The sequence below is a fragment of the Rhinatrema bivittatum genome, chromosome 7, assembly GCF_901001135.1.
Source record: "Rhinatrema bivittatum chromosome 7, aRhiBiv1.1, whole genome shotgun sequence".
NCBI lineage: Eukaryota > Metazoa > Chordata > Amphibia > Gymnophiona > Rhinatrematidae > Rhinatrema > Rhinatrema bivittatum.
The window spans coordinates 43905121-43923143 of record NC_042621.1 but is presented as its reverse complement, the minus strand read 5'-3'; the positions used below and the strand labels follow the sequence as shown (position 1 = coordinate 43923143).

General features: G+C 50.8%; 1 protein-coding gene across 6 annotated transcripts in view; it reads left to right on the top strand.

Annotated features, from left to right (window-relative positions):
• The window catches only part of NFAT5 (nuclear factor of activated T cells 5), an 852247-nt gene that overhangs the window by 474543 nt on the left and 359681 nt on the right, over positions 1–18023 (top strand). For all 6 annotated transcript variants that reach the window (XM_029608296.1, XM_029608298.1, XM_029608295.1 and 3 more), the window contains one exon: positions 2481–2653. In XM_029608296.1, coding sequence (XP_029464156.1) covers positions 2481–2653 — 173 coding nt within the window. The remainder of the gene's footprint in view (positions 1–2480; positions 2654–18023) is intronic.

Below are 18023 nucleotides of genomic sequence, written 5' to 3'. Positions count from 1 at the left end.
TTGAGAGAGGGATTGCTTGAGAGGGCAATCCTTGGATTCTGTGGATTTTATATGCTGAGCAGCTCTGTTTTGGTTGTGTTGAGTGATAAGTGGAGGTTTGTGAGGAGGGTGGTTATAGAGGAGAGGCATTTCTCCCAGTGTTTTAAGGAATTGGTAATGGATTCTTGAATGGGTATAAGGATTTGCACATCATCGGCGTATATGAAAAATTTGAGTCCTAGGTCAGAGAGAAGATGCCAGAGAGGTAACAGGTATATATTGAGGAGGGTGGATGAGAGAGAAGAGCCTTGTGGGACGCCTTGGGAGAGAGGGATTTGGAAGGATTCAGTTTCTTATTTTTACAGTGTCTATTGGCAAGGTAGGATTTGAACCAAAGGTGGGCAGTACCTGATATGCCTATGTCTGATAGCCGAGAGAGGAGGAGATTGTGGCTGATAGTGTCAAAAGCAGAGGAGATGTCAAGGAGGGCAAGAATATAACATTGACCTCGGTCTGTGCCTTTGAGGAGGGTGTCTAAGAGGGCGAGTAATAGAGTTTCTGTGTTAAAATGCTTACGGAAACCAAATTGGGATGGATGAAGAATGTTGTGGGTGTCCAGGTAATCTGTGAGTTGGGCATTAACCACCTTTTCCATGATTTTAGCTATGACGGGAAGGTTGGAGATGGGGCGGTAGAAGGAGGGATCCTTAGGGTCAAGGGTGGGTTTTTTGAGGAGGGGTTTGACCACAGCGTGTTTTAGTGTGTCAGGGACTTTGCCATGGGAGAGGGAGCAGTTAATAATGTTGGCTAAGGGTTTGGCAATGATATGTGGAATGGTTAATAGTGCTTTCGTAGGGATAGTGTCAGAGGGGTGGGTTGCTGGTTTCATTTTTTTCAGAATAGAATTAACTTCAGTGGATGATGTGAGATCCAGGGAGACTATGGAGGCATTAGCTGCGTTAGGGAGTGGGATCACAGGAGGTGGGGGTAGTGGGGGAAACTGCTAAGGATGTTATTTATTTTTTTGTTAAAGAAGAGGGTGAGTTCTTCACTTTTACTTTTGGTATCTTCGTCGGAGGTGAGGTGCGGGACAGATTTAGTAAGGTTTGCAATATAGGAAAATAGCGCTTTGGCATTGAATTTGTATTCATGGAATTTAGTGGCATAGTCGTCTCGTTTTGTATTAAGGGTGGAGAGTCTGTAGTTGTGGAGGGAGGTTTTGTATGTTGAGGTGTGTTGTGGGGAAGGGTCTTTGCACCATGTTCTCTCTTTCAGTCTGAGGTCATTTTTCATTCTTTTTAGCTCGGGGGTATACCATGGTTTTTTGGGGTTTTTTTGTGCTTGGTGAGGATCTTTGCTAATGAGGGGACATATAACCATTAGCAATTTTGATAGTGAGGTTGTTCCAAGTAGCGAAGGCTGCATTGGGGGTGGAGCAGAAGATCATTGAGAGAGCCATCAAGAGCGGAAATCAGATCCTCTGTGGAGGTGGGTTTTCTGAAGGTGAAGGTGTTACATTGTGTTTGGTTGTGTGTGGTGGGAGAGTTTTTAAGGAGATTCGTGGGTGCTGGGGGCCCACCGAAAACCGGACGATGCCATGAAAAAACCCTGGTATGCGGTCGATGACTGGCGGCCACCGCGCGGTGAGTAGTTGGGAATCAATCACAAAATTGGAAAAATGGTAACAAACCTACCACACTGAGGAAACACCATCCGCGAAGGGGGACCTGACGAGGAAAAACCCAAAGACCCGATATTTATAGAGAAAACAAGAAAAAAGGAAGAGCTCCACAAACCGCGAGGCTACTGCACTGCGGAAAAGAAGAGACTGAAGAGGGACCTTGCGTGGACGCGCGGATAGCTGCATTCTGGGCATGCTCAGTGTGCTGATCAAAGCTTCTAGAAACTTTGACAAAACTTTTCCGTGCCGGGCTCTATCGGATAATGTCACCCACATGTGAGGACTACGATCCTGCTTGTCCTAGGAGAAAATTATTTTTCACTCAGCTCTGGAATTCATTGCCAGAGGATGTGGTTACAGCAGTTAGTGTAACTGGGTTTAAAAAAGGTTTGGATAAGTTCCTAGAGGATAAATCCATAAACTGCTATGATGGAAATTAATAAGCTATAGTAGCTTGTGATCTGTCTAATGTTTGCTTACTTGCCAGGTAATTGTTACTTGGATTGGCCACTGTTGGAAACAGGATACTGGGCTTGATGGACCCTTGGTCTGACCCAGCATGGCACATCTTATGTTCTTATGAAAAATGTTTAAACTGGAATTTGACACCAGGGGTGGTGAGGTTTGCTAGTAATGGAGTTATATGCATATTTGGATTATAGCAGTTGGTTACTCCAGATTTACAACAGAATATCTTGTAATATATTTGATCTAAACTATACATTTTCAAAATTACATACTAGTGATGGCAGAGCTGTTTTTGAATTTTGTGCTTTTTTCTCTCTTTCAGCTGTAATTTATTTTTGTGTTATGTTCTTAGGGTCGATTGTGTAGGAATCCTGAAGCTGAGGAATGCAGATGTGGAGACTCGCATAGGGATTGCTGGTTCTAAGAAGAAAAGCACCCGGGCCAGACTGGTGTTTCGTGTTAACATACCTCGAAAAGACGGATCATTGTTAACACTACAGACATCTTCCTCTCCGATCCTCTGCAGTAAGGCTTATCTTTAATTGAAAACAAAAAAAAACCAAAACAAAGTACTGCACAGATTATAACAATTGTATATTCTTGTTTGACTGATTTTCAGGTTATCCTATAATGTTTCCTTCATAAGCAACAGCAGAGTTATTATTTGGCCATTTATATGGCACGTTAAGCCAGTGAGTCTTAATGCATTTTACTAAGTGCTACAAACAAAATCTTGAAAGCTGTAGAATCCTCACTTTTCTCAGCGAGGTGCTGTTTATATCCTTAAAGCTCATCTAAAATAATATTTTAATCTTTCAAATCTATTTTTTTAAAGAAAAAAATGATTTAAAATGAAGACAAGTAGTTCACAGAGACTTCTACATGGTCATGTGATCATAGTTGGCCCCAGATAGAGCTTTCTGGAGAAGGCAAAAAGCCTTTCATTGCCTATGTATAAAAGTTCCTATGGTAACTTCCCTTAGTTCATTTCTCTGCTCACGGCGCCAAGATCTGGGAGGAGTAGGAGGTTCTGCCCTTCCAGAGCAGCCACATCTGGAGGTGAATTTGGTCTGTCATGCACAGACAGTGTTGCATGAGTCTCCAGCAGTCCTGTTAGCAGCCTTAGCAACTCCCAGAGAACTGTGGAAGATGTCCACTCCTCAGTTGTTATCATTGACACCCTTTGAAGTGAAGTTAAATAGGAGAATTGTCAAAGTACACTCAGCATGCTAAGAGCATTGAGGTCTCTGCATCAAACACCTCATCTCCTTTTGGTAAGTTGAGCAATCTACCTTATAAATGGCCTGTGACCGACGGCCCGCAAATGCGCAGTAGAGACCAGCTCTACCGCGCATGTGCGGGCGAGCACGTCGCTCTGAGGCAGCTTCAGAAAGAAAAAAAAATGGCGGCGTCCAGTGGCAGCAGCGGCGGTACCCGGCAGCGGTCGGCGACGGCGGTAGCTGACGACGGCGGTGTCTGTAGCGGCGACGGTGGTAGCGAAGCGGGTGGCGACGGCGGTAGCGGGCGCGAAACGGCGGTAGCGGGCGGTAGCGAGGGAGGGAGAAGAGAGAGAGAGGGGAGGACGGACTGAAGTGGGAGGGAGGGACGGAGAGCGAAGAGTGGAGGGAGTGACTGAGTGAGAGGTGAGTGATTGAGTGAGGGGGAGGGACTGAGTGAGAGGGATGGAGTGGGACTGAGTGGAGAGGGAGAGTGGGGGCATGAGGGAGGGAGGGGGACTGGGAGAGGAGAGGGAGGGAGTGGGACTGAGGGAGAGTGAGTGGGACTGAGTGAGTGAGAGGGAGGGGGGAGGGAGGGAGGGACTGAGTGGGAGGGAGGGATTGAGTGAGGGGAGGGACTGAGGGAGGGAGTGGGACTGAGGGAGAGGACGGAGGGAGTGGGGACTGAGTGAGAGTGGGACTGAGTGAGAGGGAGGGAGAGAGGGGGGGAGGGAGTGAGTGAGACTGAGTGGGAGGGAGGGACTGAGTGATAGGAGAGGGAGGGTGGGGAGGAGTGGGTGAGGGAGGGGGTGGTGAAGAGTGAGGGGAGAGAGAAAGAGGGGGAGGTGAGAGACAGAGGGATGTAGCCCGTTTTAACGGGCTTAACGGCTTGTCTTCCTATAAACACCAACACAGGTCTAGCACGCTGAAGCTATCTTCTCAGCACTATCCACGTTGCATCTGTTGGGTTCCCTGTATGTACCCAGATCAGTCCAGACTCCTGGGTTTATTCATCCCTGCCAGCAGATGGAGACAGAGAAAAGCCTTGATGACACTGCTTGAAAACCCTGGTGCCACCTGCAGTAGCTCAGTATTTCTCTGTCTCCGCAGATGGCAGGTGCATAAACCTGAAGTTCCTTTTTTTCTTTACCCTTGCATTAGATTTTTTCTCTTTTTGAGGGAGCCTTCCTCCCAGGGACGGGGTTCCTTTTAAAGGAACCTGTCTTGTTTGGTTGCGGGGGACCATTTAAGGTCCGATTTGGTACCATGGGGTGTACATCTGGTGGTCCGATCCCTCCCATCACGAGGCCGGCTGTGCGGCTTACAGCCCTTCTACTTTTCTGGCAGGAGATTCCCTGGACAGCTCCTTTCAGCTTAGAAGGGAATCTCACTGTTTCTGTTTTTCAATTGTTTAAATTCATTAAATAAAAACCAAAGTTTGTTTTTTTTTCCTCAGACGGAAGTCGGCTGAAGGGTAAGGCTCCGGGCGATTTCTCCCCGCCCCATCCTGTGGGTCGCGCCCAATTTTATTTTGTTTTATTTTTAGTGTCAGCTGGTTTTTTTTTTTTTATTTTCTGTCGGCATGGTTCGTGGCTCGGCATGCCGCGCGTGTGGAGCAGTTCCAGCGCGACTCAGCCGGTCGGGTCTGTGTTTGGGCTGCGTTTCAGGAGGGGAAGGGCCCTCCCTTCTCCTGGGGGGCTCAAAACGCTGTCGCCTGTGCAAACGCGCAGCTGCTGCGCTTGGCCCATATTTACAGCCTCCCAAGGTCCCCGGTGCTGCTGGCTCCCCTGACGTGGGAGCGGCGGCCATTTTGGCGCTAGATTTGAGTGTGCCACCATTTTCGGAGGGGGAAGGGGATCTCCCACCGCGGTTGTCTCCGGTTCATCCTAGTCCCCCCAATGCACAGGGGTTATCCAGGGGGCAGATCAGCCAGGTCCTTTACCCCAGGGGCCTGGGGATGACCCGTCCCCATTTTGTCCCTTGTTTCCCATCCCTTTTCTGCTGATTTTATTCTCCTGATGCACCAAGCTTATCTGGCGTAGCAGGAGGGTTTAGGGGGTCCCATTTTGCCTCTCGCTCCTCAGGGCCCGGGTCTGCAGCCTGTGGGGGTCTGATCCAGGGTCGAAAGGGCTTAGCTCCAGGGGGCACCGGGAGCTTTGCAGGGTCTGATCCCTCCGGCAGGGGCAGCACCGGGTTCTGGAGTGCACGATCTGTTTTCTCCGGACCCAGATCAAGACCCCTGTGGTAGGAGGGGATGATCCCAAAATTCTACGTTTATTCCAGAGGGAGGAGTTGACTTTTTTGCTTCAGCAAGTCCTTGAGGAGCTGGGTTTAAAGTCTCCACAGGAAGCTCCACAAGTGGATGGGGCGGATCCCATTCTGGACAGTCTTCGGGCTCCTCCTTCTGCGTTTCCATATCATAGGTCGGTGCAGCAGTTGATTGAGCATGAGTGGGATTCCCCGGACTCCGGTTTGAGGTTAGGTAGGGCTATGGCCAAACTCTATCCATTGCCAGAACGGACCTTGGAGCTGTTTGCGCTGCCGCAGGTAGATGCTGCGGTTTCAGCGGTTACAAAAAAGATTACGATCCCGGTGGAGGGGTCCGCGGCCCTCAAGGATGTGCAGGATCTGAAATTAGAGCTTCACCTTAAAAGGGTTTTTGAGAGTGCTGCCTTGGGGCTCTGAGCTGCTGTGTGCTCTGGTTTTATGCAGAGGGCATGTCTAAGGTGGGTGCAGGATTGTCATGTTGCACCTCCTGGTCCTGATTCGCCCGAGGAAGATCGCATGGAGGTGTCAATCGCGTATGTAGCGGGTGTGCTGTATGACTTGGTGCGTTCGCAGTCCTGGGTTAAGAGTTCGGCGGTAGCGGCCAGACGTTTACTTTGGCTCTGTCACTGGTCGGCGGATGTTTCTTCCAAGGCCCGGTTAGGTTCTTTGCCTTTCAAGGGTCGTCTCTTGTTTGGGGAGCAACTGGAACAGCTCATCAAGCAGCTCAGTGAGACAAAGGTTCACAAACTGCCAGAGGACAGACCAAGGAATCGCCAGGCTTTTCAGTCCAGGTCCCGCTTCTGGGACACCAGACGGTCTCGCCCTCCCAGAGGTCTGGTAGGGACGCAGCCTCAAAGGACTATTCAGGAGCCGCGGGGAACAAATTGGGGGTCAGTCCTTTCGCGGCGGGTGACAACCTTTCCAAGTTCCCTCGGCGGAGGGAGCAGTGACGACAAAGCCCCCCTAATGAAGCGAAGCCGGTCCACTCCGCCGTTCCCTTTATAGGGGGCCGGCTGGCAGACTTTTACGGGGAGTGGGCCAAAATCACGCAGGATCAGTGGGTCTTCTCCGTGATAAGAGACGGCTGCACTTTAGAGTTTGTACAACCCGTTCAAGACCTCTTCTTAGTCTCCCCTTGCGGGTTCTCAGCAAAACGTCGAGCGGTTCGGGAGACTTTGCGCAGGTTGCGAGGTTTGGGGGCAGTGGTCCTAGTACCGTCTCGAGAACGGGCCAAGGGTCGATATTCCATCTATTTCGTGGTCCCGAAAAAGGAGGGAATGTTTCAACCCATTTTGGATCTCAAATCGGTCAACAGGTCCTTGCTGATTCCACAGTTTCGAATGGAAACGCTATGGTCGGTCATTGCAGCAGTCCGCTCTGGGGAGTTTTTGGCCTCCCTGGATCTGACGGAAGCATACTTGCATATCCCAATCCATCCAGAGCATCAGCGGTTTCTACGTTTTGCAGTACTGGGTCAACATTTCCAATTCCAGGCGTTGCTGTTCGGCCTAGCGACGGCTCCTCGCACGTTCACCAAGGTGTGATGGTGGTGCTGGCGGCGGCTCTCCGACGCAAAGGGGTGTTGGTACACACTTATCTCGACGATTGGTTAATTCGGGAAAAATCGTTGGAAGGCTGCCGTTCGTCAGTTCGGAAGGTTGTTCACCTGTTGGAGTCTCTCGGCTGGGTGGTCAACCGGGCGAAGAGTCATTTGAAGCTGTCCCAGGTGCTAGAATATGTCTGAGCTCGCTTCGACACAAGCCAAGGCAATGTGTTTCTCACTCAGGAGAGGTTACTCAAACTACAGTCGCAGGTTCGACGCCTGTTGGCATTGAAGATACCACGAGCTTGGGATTTTCTACAGGTTCTGGGGTCGATGGCTTCGACCCTGGAATTGGTACCGTGGGCCTTTGTGTATATGTGGCCACTTCAGAGGGCTCTGTTGGACCAATGGATTCCCCTGTCACAGGCCTTTCATTTACCAGTTTTGCTGGCTATGTCGGCACGAAACAGCCTGTCATGGTGGCTACAGTCTTCCAATCTACAACATGGAGTCAGCCTAGAGGTTCCGGAGTGGGTGGTTCTCACTACCGATGCCAGTCTCTCTGGTTGGGGTGCGGTCTGCAAGCTACAGTCGGCCCAGGAAACTTGGTCGCTGGTAGAGGCCTCATGGCCAATCAATCGGTTGGAGACCAGAGCGGTACGACTGGCCCTTCACACCTTTCTTCCCCTCGTTCAGGGTCGTTCGGTCAGGGTTCTGTCGGACAACACCACCACGGTTGCTAACATCAGTCGGCAGGGCGGGACCAAGAGCCAGGAGGTGGCAATTGAAGCACAGGAGTTGTTTCACTGGGCAGAACAGTACCTGGTTCACCTAGCGGCTTCTCATATCGCAGGGGTCGACAACGTTCAAGCCGATTTCCTCAGTTGTCAAAGCTTAGATCCAGGCGAGTGGGAGTTGGCGGAGTCCGCGATGCGGCTCTTCTGGAGAAGGTGGGGCCGTCCCCACGTTGATTTGATGGCCACTCAGCTCAATGCGAAAGCTCCTCGGTTCTTCAGTCGCAGGAGAGAGTATGGGGCCGAGGGAGTCGATGCTCTAGAATTGCCTTGGCCCCCGGAAGTCTTGCTGTATGTGTTTCCGCCGTGGCCTCTAGTGGGCAAAGTATTGCGCAGAATAGAGAAACACCCCGGGGAGGTGATCTTAGTGGCTCCGGAATGGCCCCGTAGACCGTGGTTCACAGATCTAGTCAATCTAACAGTGGACGGTCCATTGCGTCTGAGTCATCTCCCGGATCTTCTTCGTCAAGGTCCCATATTTTCCGACCAGGCCGATCACTTGTGACTAGCGGCTTGGCTTTTGAGAGGTGTCGCTTGAGGCGGAAAAGTTATCCAGAATCTGTGATCACCACGCTTTTGCAGGCTAGGCGGCAACCTACTTCCCTCTCATATGTTCGAGTTTGGAAAGTATTTGAAGCTTGGTGTACCGACCGAGGGATACTGGCGGTTCAGGCATCAATTTCTCAAGTCTTGTCCTTTTTACAGGATGGGTTATCTAATGGTCTTGCCTTTAATTCCCTTAAAGTGCAAGTGGCGGCTTTAGCCTGCTTACAAGGCAAGCTTGAGGGGTATTCCTTGTTGTCTCATCCGGACGTCCAAAGGTTTCTTTGGGGAGTTAAGAATTTGCGTCCTCCAGTGCAGAAAGTATGTCCTCCTTGGAACCTTAATCTGGTTCTGCGGGCATTGTGTGACGCTCCATTTGAACCGATTCGAAGGGCGACCCTTAAGGATTTGACTCTCAAGGTGGTATTCCTGGTGGCCATTTGTTCCGCCAGGAGAATTTCCGAATTACAAGCTTTGTCTTGTAGGGATCCGTTTCTTCAAATATCTGATTCGGGTATTACGTTACGAACGGTTCCTTCCTTTGTCCCAAAGGTGGTCCCTGCCTTTCATGTTAATCAGACTATCGAGCTTCCGGCATTTGTAGATTTGGATTCTTCCACGCAGCATGCTACGGAACTTAAACTGTTGGATGTCCGTAGAATCTTGCTTCCCTATCTCAAGGTTACTAATGAGTTTCGAAGGTCGGATCATCTTTTTGTGTTATGGAACGGTCCAAAGAAGGGTACCAAGGCCTCCAAGGCAACGATTGCTAGGTGGCTTAAGGAGGCTATTGGGTCAGCGTATATACTCAAGGGCCGTCCGGTGCTTGCCAGTTTGCGAGCTCATTCAACGCGGGCACAGGCCGCTACATGGGCGGAGGCTCAGTTGGTGTCTCTGCAGGAGATTTGCAGAGTGGCGACTTGGAAGTTGCTGCATACATTTGCAATGCCATTACCATTTGGATTTGGGATTTTTGGATTCCAGGTCTTTTGGTGAGGTGTCTTGCGAGCGGGACTCTCCAGGTCCCACCCTCTATAGGAAGCTTTGATACATCCCAGGAGTCTGGACTGATCCAGGTATGTACAGGGAAAAGAAAATTGGTTCTTACCTGATAATTTTCGTTCCTGTAGTACCAACGGATCAGTCCAGAGCGTGCCCAGGTTAGAGGGGAGAGTGGTCCGCTCAGCCATATTCTTTTCAGCAAACCTCTGTTTTGTTATGAATTTACATGTTTTTTTTCAAAGTTGTTTGACACTGTTTTTTATGTCAGTTTATTGCACATAGTGTGTTTTTTCAGCTTGGGTACAGATCAATATTGAGCTTCTGCAGGTGGCACCAGGGTTTTCAAGCAGTGTCAGTGAGGCTTTTCTCTGTCTCCATCTGCTGGCAGGGAAGAATAAACCCAGGAGTCTGGACTGATCCGTTGGTACTACAGGAATGAAAATGATCAGGTAAGAACCAATTTTCTTTTCAGGATAGGAAGTCTCTCTCCCTCTTGTCTCCTGCGGTATTGTGATGAGTGACACTGAGTTTTATGCCTCAGAGTTCTTCAACCAGGGTCACTATTTACCCTCCTAGCTGGCTTTGAAAATTGTCATCTCATGGTGCTGATCATCGCCATTGTTAAGGTTATTTGTACAAATGAAACTATTTGGAATTGCCAATAAGGAGATGAATTCTTTTGCAATCTTAACTCTGTCAATATGACATTTAAAGGCTTCGATTCCTTTGCACCAAGAAAACTTCTTAACGTATCTCAACAAGATATTAACCAAGGGACAACGTATGGAAGAAGATTGTGAAGCTTTAAAAACATTCATCCATACAGCTGATGAGGAATCTATTTAATTGACCACTTATTGATCAAAGTGGTTTACAATATCCAAAGGTTAAATAAAACATGTTCCCTGTACCATACCCAGATCAGTCCAGACTCCTGGGTTTTGCATGCCTACCAGCAGATGGAGACAGAGAAAGTTTTACTGACACTGCTACATAATCTTGAGCGCCACCTGCAGTCCCTCAGTATTTCTGTTTCCAGTAGATGATAGATGGTGCAAAATCTGCAGTTCTGCAGCTGGAGAAAAAAAGAAGAGAAATAGCCTTCCTCCCAGGGGGTTGCTAGGTCCTGGTGGGGCCATCCACCCTGGTCTGAGGCGGACGAACTGGGGATTGGTGACCCTTTAATACACTCCTTAACTGCATGGGGTGCAAATCTAGTGGTCCAGATCCCTCCCCTTCACAAGGCTTTTGAGATTGCTTCAGGCAGTGAGAAGCAGCTTGGAAGCAGCTTGTTCCCACTTGCAGCTCTGTGTTCCAGCCTAACCCAGGGAAGTATGTTTAATGTTGTTGTTGGCTGGTATATTCTTAGAGCACTTCTAGTCATTGGCATCAAAGTGCACAGGTTGCCGGAGGATAAGCGTAAGGGCAGAAGATTCTTTCAGGCTCTATTCCGATTTCGGGATAATAGAAGGTTTCGCCTGGCAAGGGGTTCTTCAGGGCCTCAGAAGTAATCCGCCCCCAGAGGTCATTTCTAGGGTCAGTCCTATCAAGGAGGTCGGAGACCTATCCGGGACACCGCAGAGGGAAACACAGCTGGTGCAAAATTCTTGCAGTGAAGCGAGGTTGGTCCATTCCTTCATTCCAGCTGTAGGTGGTTGCCTAACGCTGTTGTGCACATAGCCATCCAGCCTAAGCATCTGTGGTTTATAGTTCTGGGGCAGTATTTTTAGTTTTGAGCTCTCCTGTATGGTCTGTTGGCTGCGCCACATATTTTCATTAAGCTTATGGTGGTGGTGGCGGCAGATTTACGTCGGGAAGGAGTTCTGTTACACCTCTGTCTGGACGACTGGCTTATTCAGGCAAAGTTGGAGGACCTTTGTCGTCAATCAGAACAGAAAGTGCTGTTCCCTGTACGTACCAGGATCAGTCCAGGACACCTGGGTTGTGACCCCGCACCAGTAGATGGAGACAGATTAAAACTTGTGGGCGGAGCCATATATGCTCCTGTGCCAGTCACAGCCCCTCAGTCTTACTCTGTCTCCAGTAGGTGGTGCAGGTGTAGTCACAGCCTCTGGGTGCCCTGAGGACTGATACTTAGTTTTAGTCAGGGTTATTTTACTTATTTTGTTTATTTTAAGCTCAGTTTGTATTTTTGATTCTACTTCTGCTTAGAGTAGTTTAAAAAAGCTGTCCGTCCTGCCTCCCAGGGGGGTGGGAAAGTTCTGAGAGGACCATCCCCCCCTGGTTGAGGCCGCTGCTGAGGGTCGAGGACCCGAACTACTAAAGCAGCAGCGTCGGGGGTGACACCGGGGAGCCCGGTTCACTCACCCCCAACAGGAGCAGGAACCCCAGGACCTTGGACAGCGGCAGGTTTGATTTAAAAAAAAAAAAAAAAAAAGTGTTTTTAAATTCTTTTGTTTGTGCCGGCTCTCCGTTTCTTCTTCGCCGGGAGGGGAGAAAAGGTCCTCGGTTCGGCAAGGGGAGGGGAGTTTTTTTCGGCATTCAATTCTTTAATTTTCATTTTCATTTTTCTTCAACGTTTTCCCGCCGCGGGCCGCGAGAATGCCTAGAGGCACAACTTGCCGCGCTTGCGGCTCTGCGCGCGCGCGGCTCTCTCGTGAGGGAATTTGTTCTGCATGCGTCCCGGGCGGGGAGGGGACCGTCTAAGTCAGGTAAGGGGGGTCCGTTCCCGGTCGGTGCGGTCGCCGTCGTGCACTCCCGCGCTTCTATCGCGCCAGCTGACTCCTTCCCGCTTAGTGCAGGAGCGGCGGCCATCTTGGCATCAGTTCACGAAGTTGTGCAGGAACCTGCAGGGGTTTCTGCCGCGCCTCCCGAGTTATCTCCTCAACAACGGCCTTCGGGGGGGGCTTCCGCTGGGGGGGCTGAGTCCCCGGATGAGGCTGGCGAGGAATCGGACTCCTCAGATTTGGGGTCGTCTTTTTCGGCAGATTTTGCCCTCCTGCTGCGAAAAGTTTTAAAATATAAGGGCCGCAGGCGGAAGGAACTTCATGGACACTCTAAAAAGGATACTCCAAGGAAGAAAAAATCTCGGGATGACTCTGCGACAGGAACTCGGACACCAAGAGGTATCCCACAGGATACAGAATCAGAGTCCACCTCACAAGATGAGGTAGATCCGCCCGACGAGCCCCTGATGGGGGCCGATGGCGCGTCAGGGGACAATTCTGCCCAAACAGGACTGAGCAAACCTTCGCAAGCCGGTGATGGGGACGACCCAAAGGTGGTACACTTTTTCCGAAGGGACGAGCTGTCCCCGCTTATCCCGGCAATCCTCAGCGAGTATGGGGTTGAAGCCCCACCGACAGTCTCGCGCCCCGGAGCAACTATGGACCCGGTCCTGCTAGGACTCACTGGTCCAGCGGTAGCCTTCCCATTCCATTTCTCGGCGTCTGACATTTTGTTTCGGGAGTGGGATACTCCTGAACTAGGTCTGAAGGTATCTAAGGCAATGGATAAGCTCTACCCTTTGCCAGAAGACGCACTGGAACTTCTTCGGCTTCCAAAGGTGGATTCAGCGGTGTCGGCGGTAACTAAACGTTCCACGATTCCGGTCACTGGGGCCACAGCCCTTAGAGACATACAGGACAGGAAGCTTGAGGTGCAGCTCAAAAAGATCTTCGAGGTCTCAGCGTTGGGAGTCCGGGCTGCCATTTGTAGCAACTATGCCATGCGGGCTAGTTTGCGCTGGGCCCAAGTTCTACAGGCGAATGCAGGTCTTTCTCCTGAAGAGGCCACGCAGGCGGATCGCCTAGAGGCTGCCATTGCTTATAGTGCGGATGCTCTCTATGACCTACTACGTACTTCAGCAAGATCCATGGTCTCTGCAGTCTCGGCGCGTCGCTTACTTTGGCTTCGCAATTGGTCGGCGGATGGATCCTCCAAGGCTCACCTTGGAGCCCTGCCCTTCAAGGGGGAAGTTGTTATTCGGCAAAGAGTTGGATGATCTCATGCTTTCTCTTGGAGAGAACAGAGCTTTTAAACTCCCAGAAGACAGGTCCAGAGCCCGATCCTCCTATCCGTCCAGGGTCCCGGTTTCGAGGTAATAAGAGATCTCGTCCTCAGAGGTCCTCGGCTCCTTCTTATCGCTCGACTTCTTCCCGGGCCTCTTCGTGGGCCACAGTCCTTTCGTGGGAAACGTTACGGCAGACAGGGAGGCACCCCGTCCGGCACGGGTCCCAAAGCCTCTCAATGAGATACGGCGGGTCCATTCCTTAAGGCAACCAAGAACCTCCGTTCCAACGTAGGGGCGAGGTTGACTTTATTTTTCGAGGAATGGACCAAAATAACATCCGATCAGTGGGTCCTCAATGTAATAAGGCACGGTTACGCGTTAGATTTTGTACGGACTCCAACGGACAAGTTCCTGATGTCGCCCTGCAAGTGCCCAAAAAAGACCATGGCAGTGCTAAGCACTCTCAGGCGTCTGGAGGACTTAGGAGCAATCGTCCCCGTACCTCCCGATCAGCAAGGCGCAGGTCGTTATTCCATCTACTTCATCGTGCCAAAGAAGGACGGCACGTTCCGGCCAATTTTGGATCTCAAAGGGGTAAACAAATGTCTGCGCATTCCACACTTCAAGATGGAAACAATTCGGTCAGTGATTGCCTCAGTTCGTCCAGGCGAATTCATGGCCTCTTTAGATCTCACGGAGGCGTACCTCCACGTCGGAATTCAGCCGTCTTTCCAGAGGTTCCTCAGATTTTGCATCTTGGGCAGACACTACCAATTTCGGGCTCTTCCCTTCGGCCCTCGCCACAGCTCCGCGAACATTTACAAAGGTAATGGTAGTAGTGGCGGCTCATCTTCGACGAGAGGGGTTCCTGGTACACCCTCCTACTTGGACGATTGGCTGATTCGGGCCAAGTCCGAGACCCGTTGCCGTCAGGCGGTGGCCAGAGTCCTCCAGTTGTTGCAGACCTTAGGTTGGGTTGTCAATCTCAACAAGAGTCAGCTTGTTCCTACCCAGTCCTTGGAATACCTGGGAGCTCTTTTCGACACGAAGCAGGGCAAGGTTTTTCTGTCCGCGGATCGTGCACGCAAGCTTCAGTGTCAAGTGCGTCGATTATTAAGTCTTCAGCTGCCGCTGGTTCGCGATTATCTGACGGTTCTGGGATCTATGGCGTCCACACTGGCGTTGGTTCCTTGGGCTTTTGCTCATCTGCGACCCTTACAATTTGCGTTGCTCTCCCGATGGAAGCCGGTATCAGAAGAGTTCCACCTACCACTTCCACTCACGACTCAGGCGCGGGAGAGTCTTCACTGGTGGCTCGATCCGGGCCATCTCTTTTGCGGAGTGTCTCTGTTGGTCCCCGACTGGACAGTGGTGACGACGGATGCCAGTCTCTCCGGTTGGGGAGCGGTCTGCCTAGACAAGTCGGTACAGGGCCGATGGTCCTCCGTCCAGTCGCAGTGGTCCATCAACCGTCTGGAAACCAGAGCGGTGCGCCTGGCTCTGCAAGCCTTCCTCCCGTTGGTCCAAGGGAAGGCGGTCCGTGTGTTGTCGGACAATGCAACAACAGTATCATACATCAATCGCCAAGGAGGGACAAGAAGTCCACTTGTGGCGGAAGAGGCAAAGCTTCTGATGAGTTGGGCAGAGTGCCATCTCAACTCCATAGCAGCATCTCACATAGCCGGGGTCGACAATGTTCAGGCGGACTTCCTCAGTCGACACCACCTCGACCCCGGAGAATGGGAGCTGATGGAAGATGCCTTTCATCTCATTTGCGATCGGTGGGGGCTGCCCCACATGGACCTGATGGCCACGTGGCACAACGCGAAGGCTCCTCTGTTTTACAGTCGACGTCGGGAGCGAGGTGCCGAGGGCGTCGATGCGCTGGTTCTTCCTTGGCCAACCAACGTGTTGTTGTACGTATTCCCTCCGTGGCCAATGATAGGCAAGATCTTAAGGCGCATAGAGTTGCACCCGTCCAACGTGATCATGGTAGCGCTGGAGTGGCCACGGCGCCCTTGGTTTGGCGGATCTCGTTCAGCTGTCGGTGGATGCTCCCCTTCGGCTACAGGGGTTTCCGGGGCTTCTTCGTCAGGTGCCCCGTTTGTTTGGAGGATGCGGATCACTTCTGTCTCGCGGCATGGCTTTTGAGATGCAACGTCTAAAGAAAAAAGGCTATTCAGATGCGGTGGTAGCCACGTTACTGCGGTCCAGAAAGCAGTCTACGTCCTTGGCTTATGTACGTGTCTGGGTAGTTTTTTGAGGAGTGGTGTATCAGCCGAGGGCTAGATCCCATTTCCGCTTCCGTCTCTGATATTCTGGCTTTTCTTCAGGCCGGTCTAGCCAAAGGGCTTTCTTGTAGTACCCTTCGTGTACAAGTGGCGGCGATTGGTTGTCTGCGGGGTAAGGTTCGCGGTTCCTTTCTGGCCCTGCATCCGATGTCTCTCGTTTTCTTCGGGGGGCTAAACATCTTCGTCCACCACTACATCATCCATGTTCCTCCTGGAATCTTAATTGGGTCCTTTCTTCTTTGTCTACGGCTCCGTTCGAACCCTTAAAACGGTCTACTATTAAGGATCTTACTTTAAAGACCGTTTTCCTGGTTGCGATTACCTCGGCTCGGAGAGTCTCGGAATTACAGGCTTTGTCTTGTCGGGAGCCATTCCTGCGGATTTCAGATACGGGAGTTTCCCTGCGGACGGTTCCGTCTTTTTTGCCAAAAGTGGTGTCACCGTTTCATTTGAACCAGTCTATTGAGCTTCCTGCTTTCACAGGTGCTGAATATTCGGACCCGCAATGGAAAGAATTGCGGAAGTTGGATGTGCGGAGGGTTCTCCTCCGTTATCTAGAAGTCACTAACCCTTTCCGGGTGTCGGATCATCTCTTTGTTCTATTCTCGGGCCCAAAGAAAGGAGGTCCGGCTTCCAGGACGACAATCGCACGGTGGCTTAAAGAGGCCATCGGCTCAGCGTACGTGTTACGAGGAAAGCCTATTCCGAACGGTCTTAGGGCTCATTCGACAAGAGCTCATGCTGCGTCTTGGGCGGAATCTTCTCAGGTTTCGCCTCAAGAGATTTGTAGGGCAGCTACCTGGAAGTCCTTACATACCTTCATTAGACACTATCGGTTGGATGTTCAGGCTGCGGATTCCGGGGGTTTTGGAGAGAGGGGTACTCCGAGCGGGACTCTCTGCTTCCCACCCTCGGTAATTTAGCTCTGGTACATCCCAGGTGTCCTGGACTGATCCTGGTACGTACAGGGAAAGGAAAATTAGTTTCTTACCTGATAATTTTCGTTCCTGTAGTACCAAGGATCAGTCCAGGATCCCGCCCGTGCTGTTGTGAAGAATCGGAGAGTCCGCTCATCTCTTTTGTTAACTATTCCGGTTATTGCTTTGCTCCCTCGTTTTGGGGTTCTGTTCCGGTTTGGGGTCCTTGAATGGCTCCCTGTTAAGGTTAGTTATTTAGTTTGGTTGTTCTGTTTTTTGTCTACTTTGACATTACGTATGACTGAGGGGCTGTGACTGGCACAGGAGCATATATGGCTCCGCCCACAAATTTTAATCTGTCTCCATCTACTGGTGCGGGGTCACAACCCAGGTGTCCTGGACTGATCCTTGGTACTACAGGAACGAAAATTATCAGGTAAGAAACTAATTTTCCTTTGTGCCTAGAATCTCTCAGCTGGGTGGTGAACCTGGCAAAGAGCCACCTTGTTCCCTCGCAGTCCCTGGAGTATCTGGGGGCTCGCTTTGATACACAGGGTTGCAGAGTGTTCCTCATGGAGGAGAGGAGAGGATGCTGAACCTGCGGGGCAGATTCATCGGTTGTTGGAACTGGTGGGGCCCAGAGTCTGTTTATTTTCAGGTCCTGGGCTCTATGGCTTCAAAGTTTGAGTTGGTGACTAGGAAGAGCGTGCAAATGCGACCTCTTCAGAGAGGTCTTCTCTCCCGGTGTAATCTGCTGTCGGAGGAGTTTCATCTTCCCCTTCTGCTTGAGGGGGTCAGCAGGGACAGTCTATCATGGTGGCTCCTTTGAACAATCTGGAGCGTGGTATGGAACTAGAAGTTCTAGATTGGGTGATTCTTACCATCGATGCCAGCTTGTCCAGTTGGGAGGGTGATGTGTCAGCGTCAGTCAGCGCAGGGCTGGTGTTTCAAGGAGGAGGCTTCTTGGTCTATCAATCATTTAGAGACCAGAGTGGTATGTTTCACTTTACTTGCCTTTCTGCCATTATTGAGAGGATGGTCAGTAAGAGTCCTGTCAGATAATGCGACGATGGTGGCCTATATCAACCAGCAAGAAGGAACCAAGAGTCGGGCAGTAGCTATTATAAATCCGCTTGGGAGTTAGCAATCTGTTATAAATCCGCTCCCCCAGATGGGCGGAGTTAGCAGTTTGTTATAGATCTACTCCCTCAGAGGGGCGGAGTTAGCAACTTGTATAATCCACTAGGGAGTTTAGCAATCTGTTATGAGTCACCTCGCCACAGGGGAGGAGCTAGCAATTTGTAATACTCCGTAGGCGGAATTAATGATCTGTTGTGGGTTGGCTTC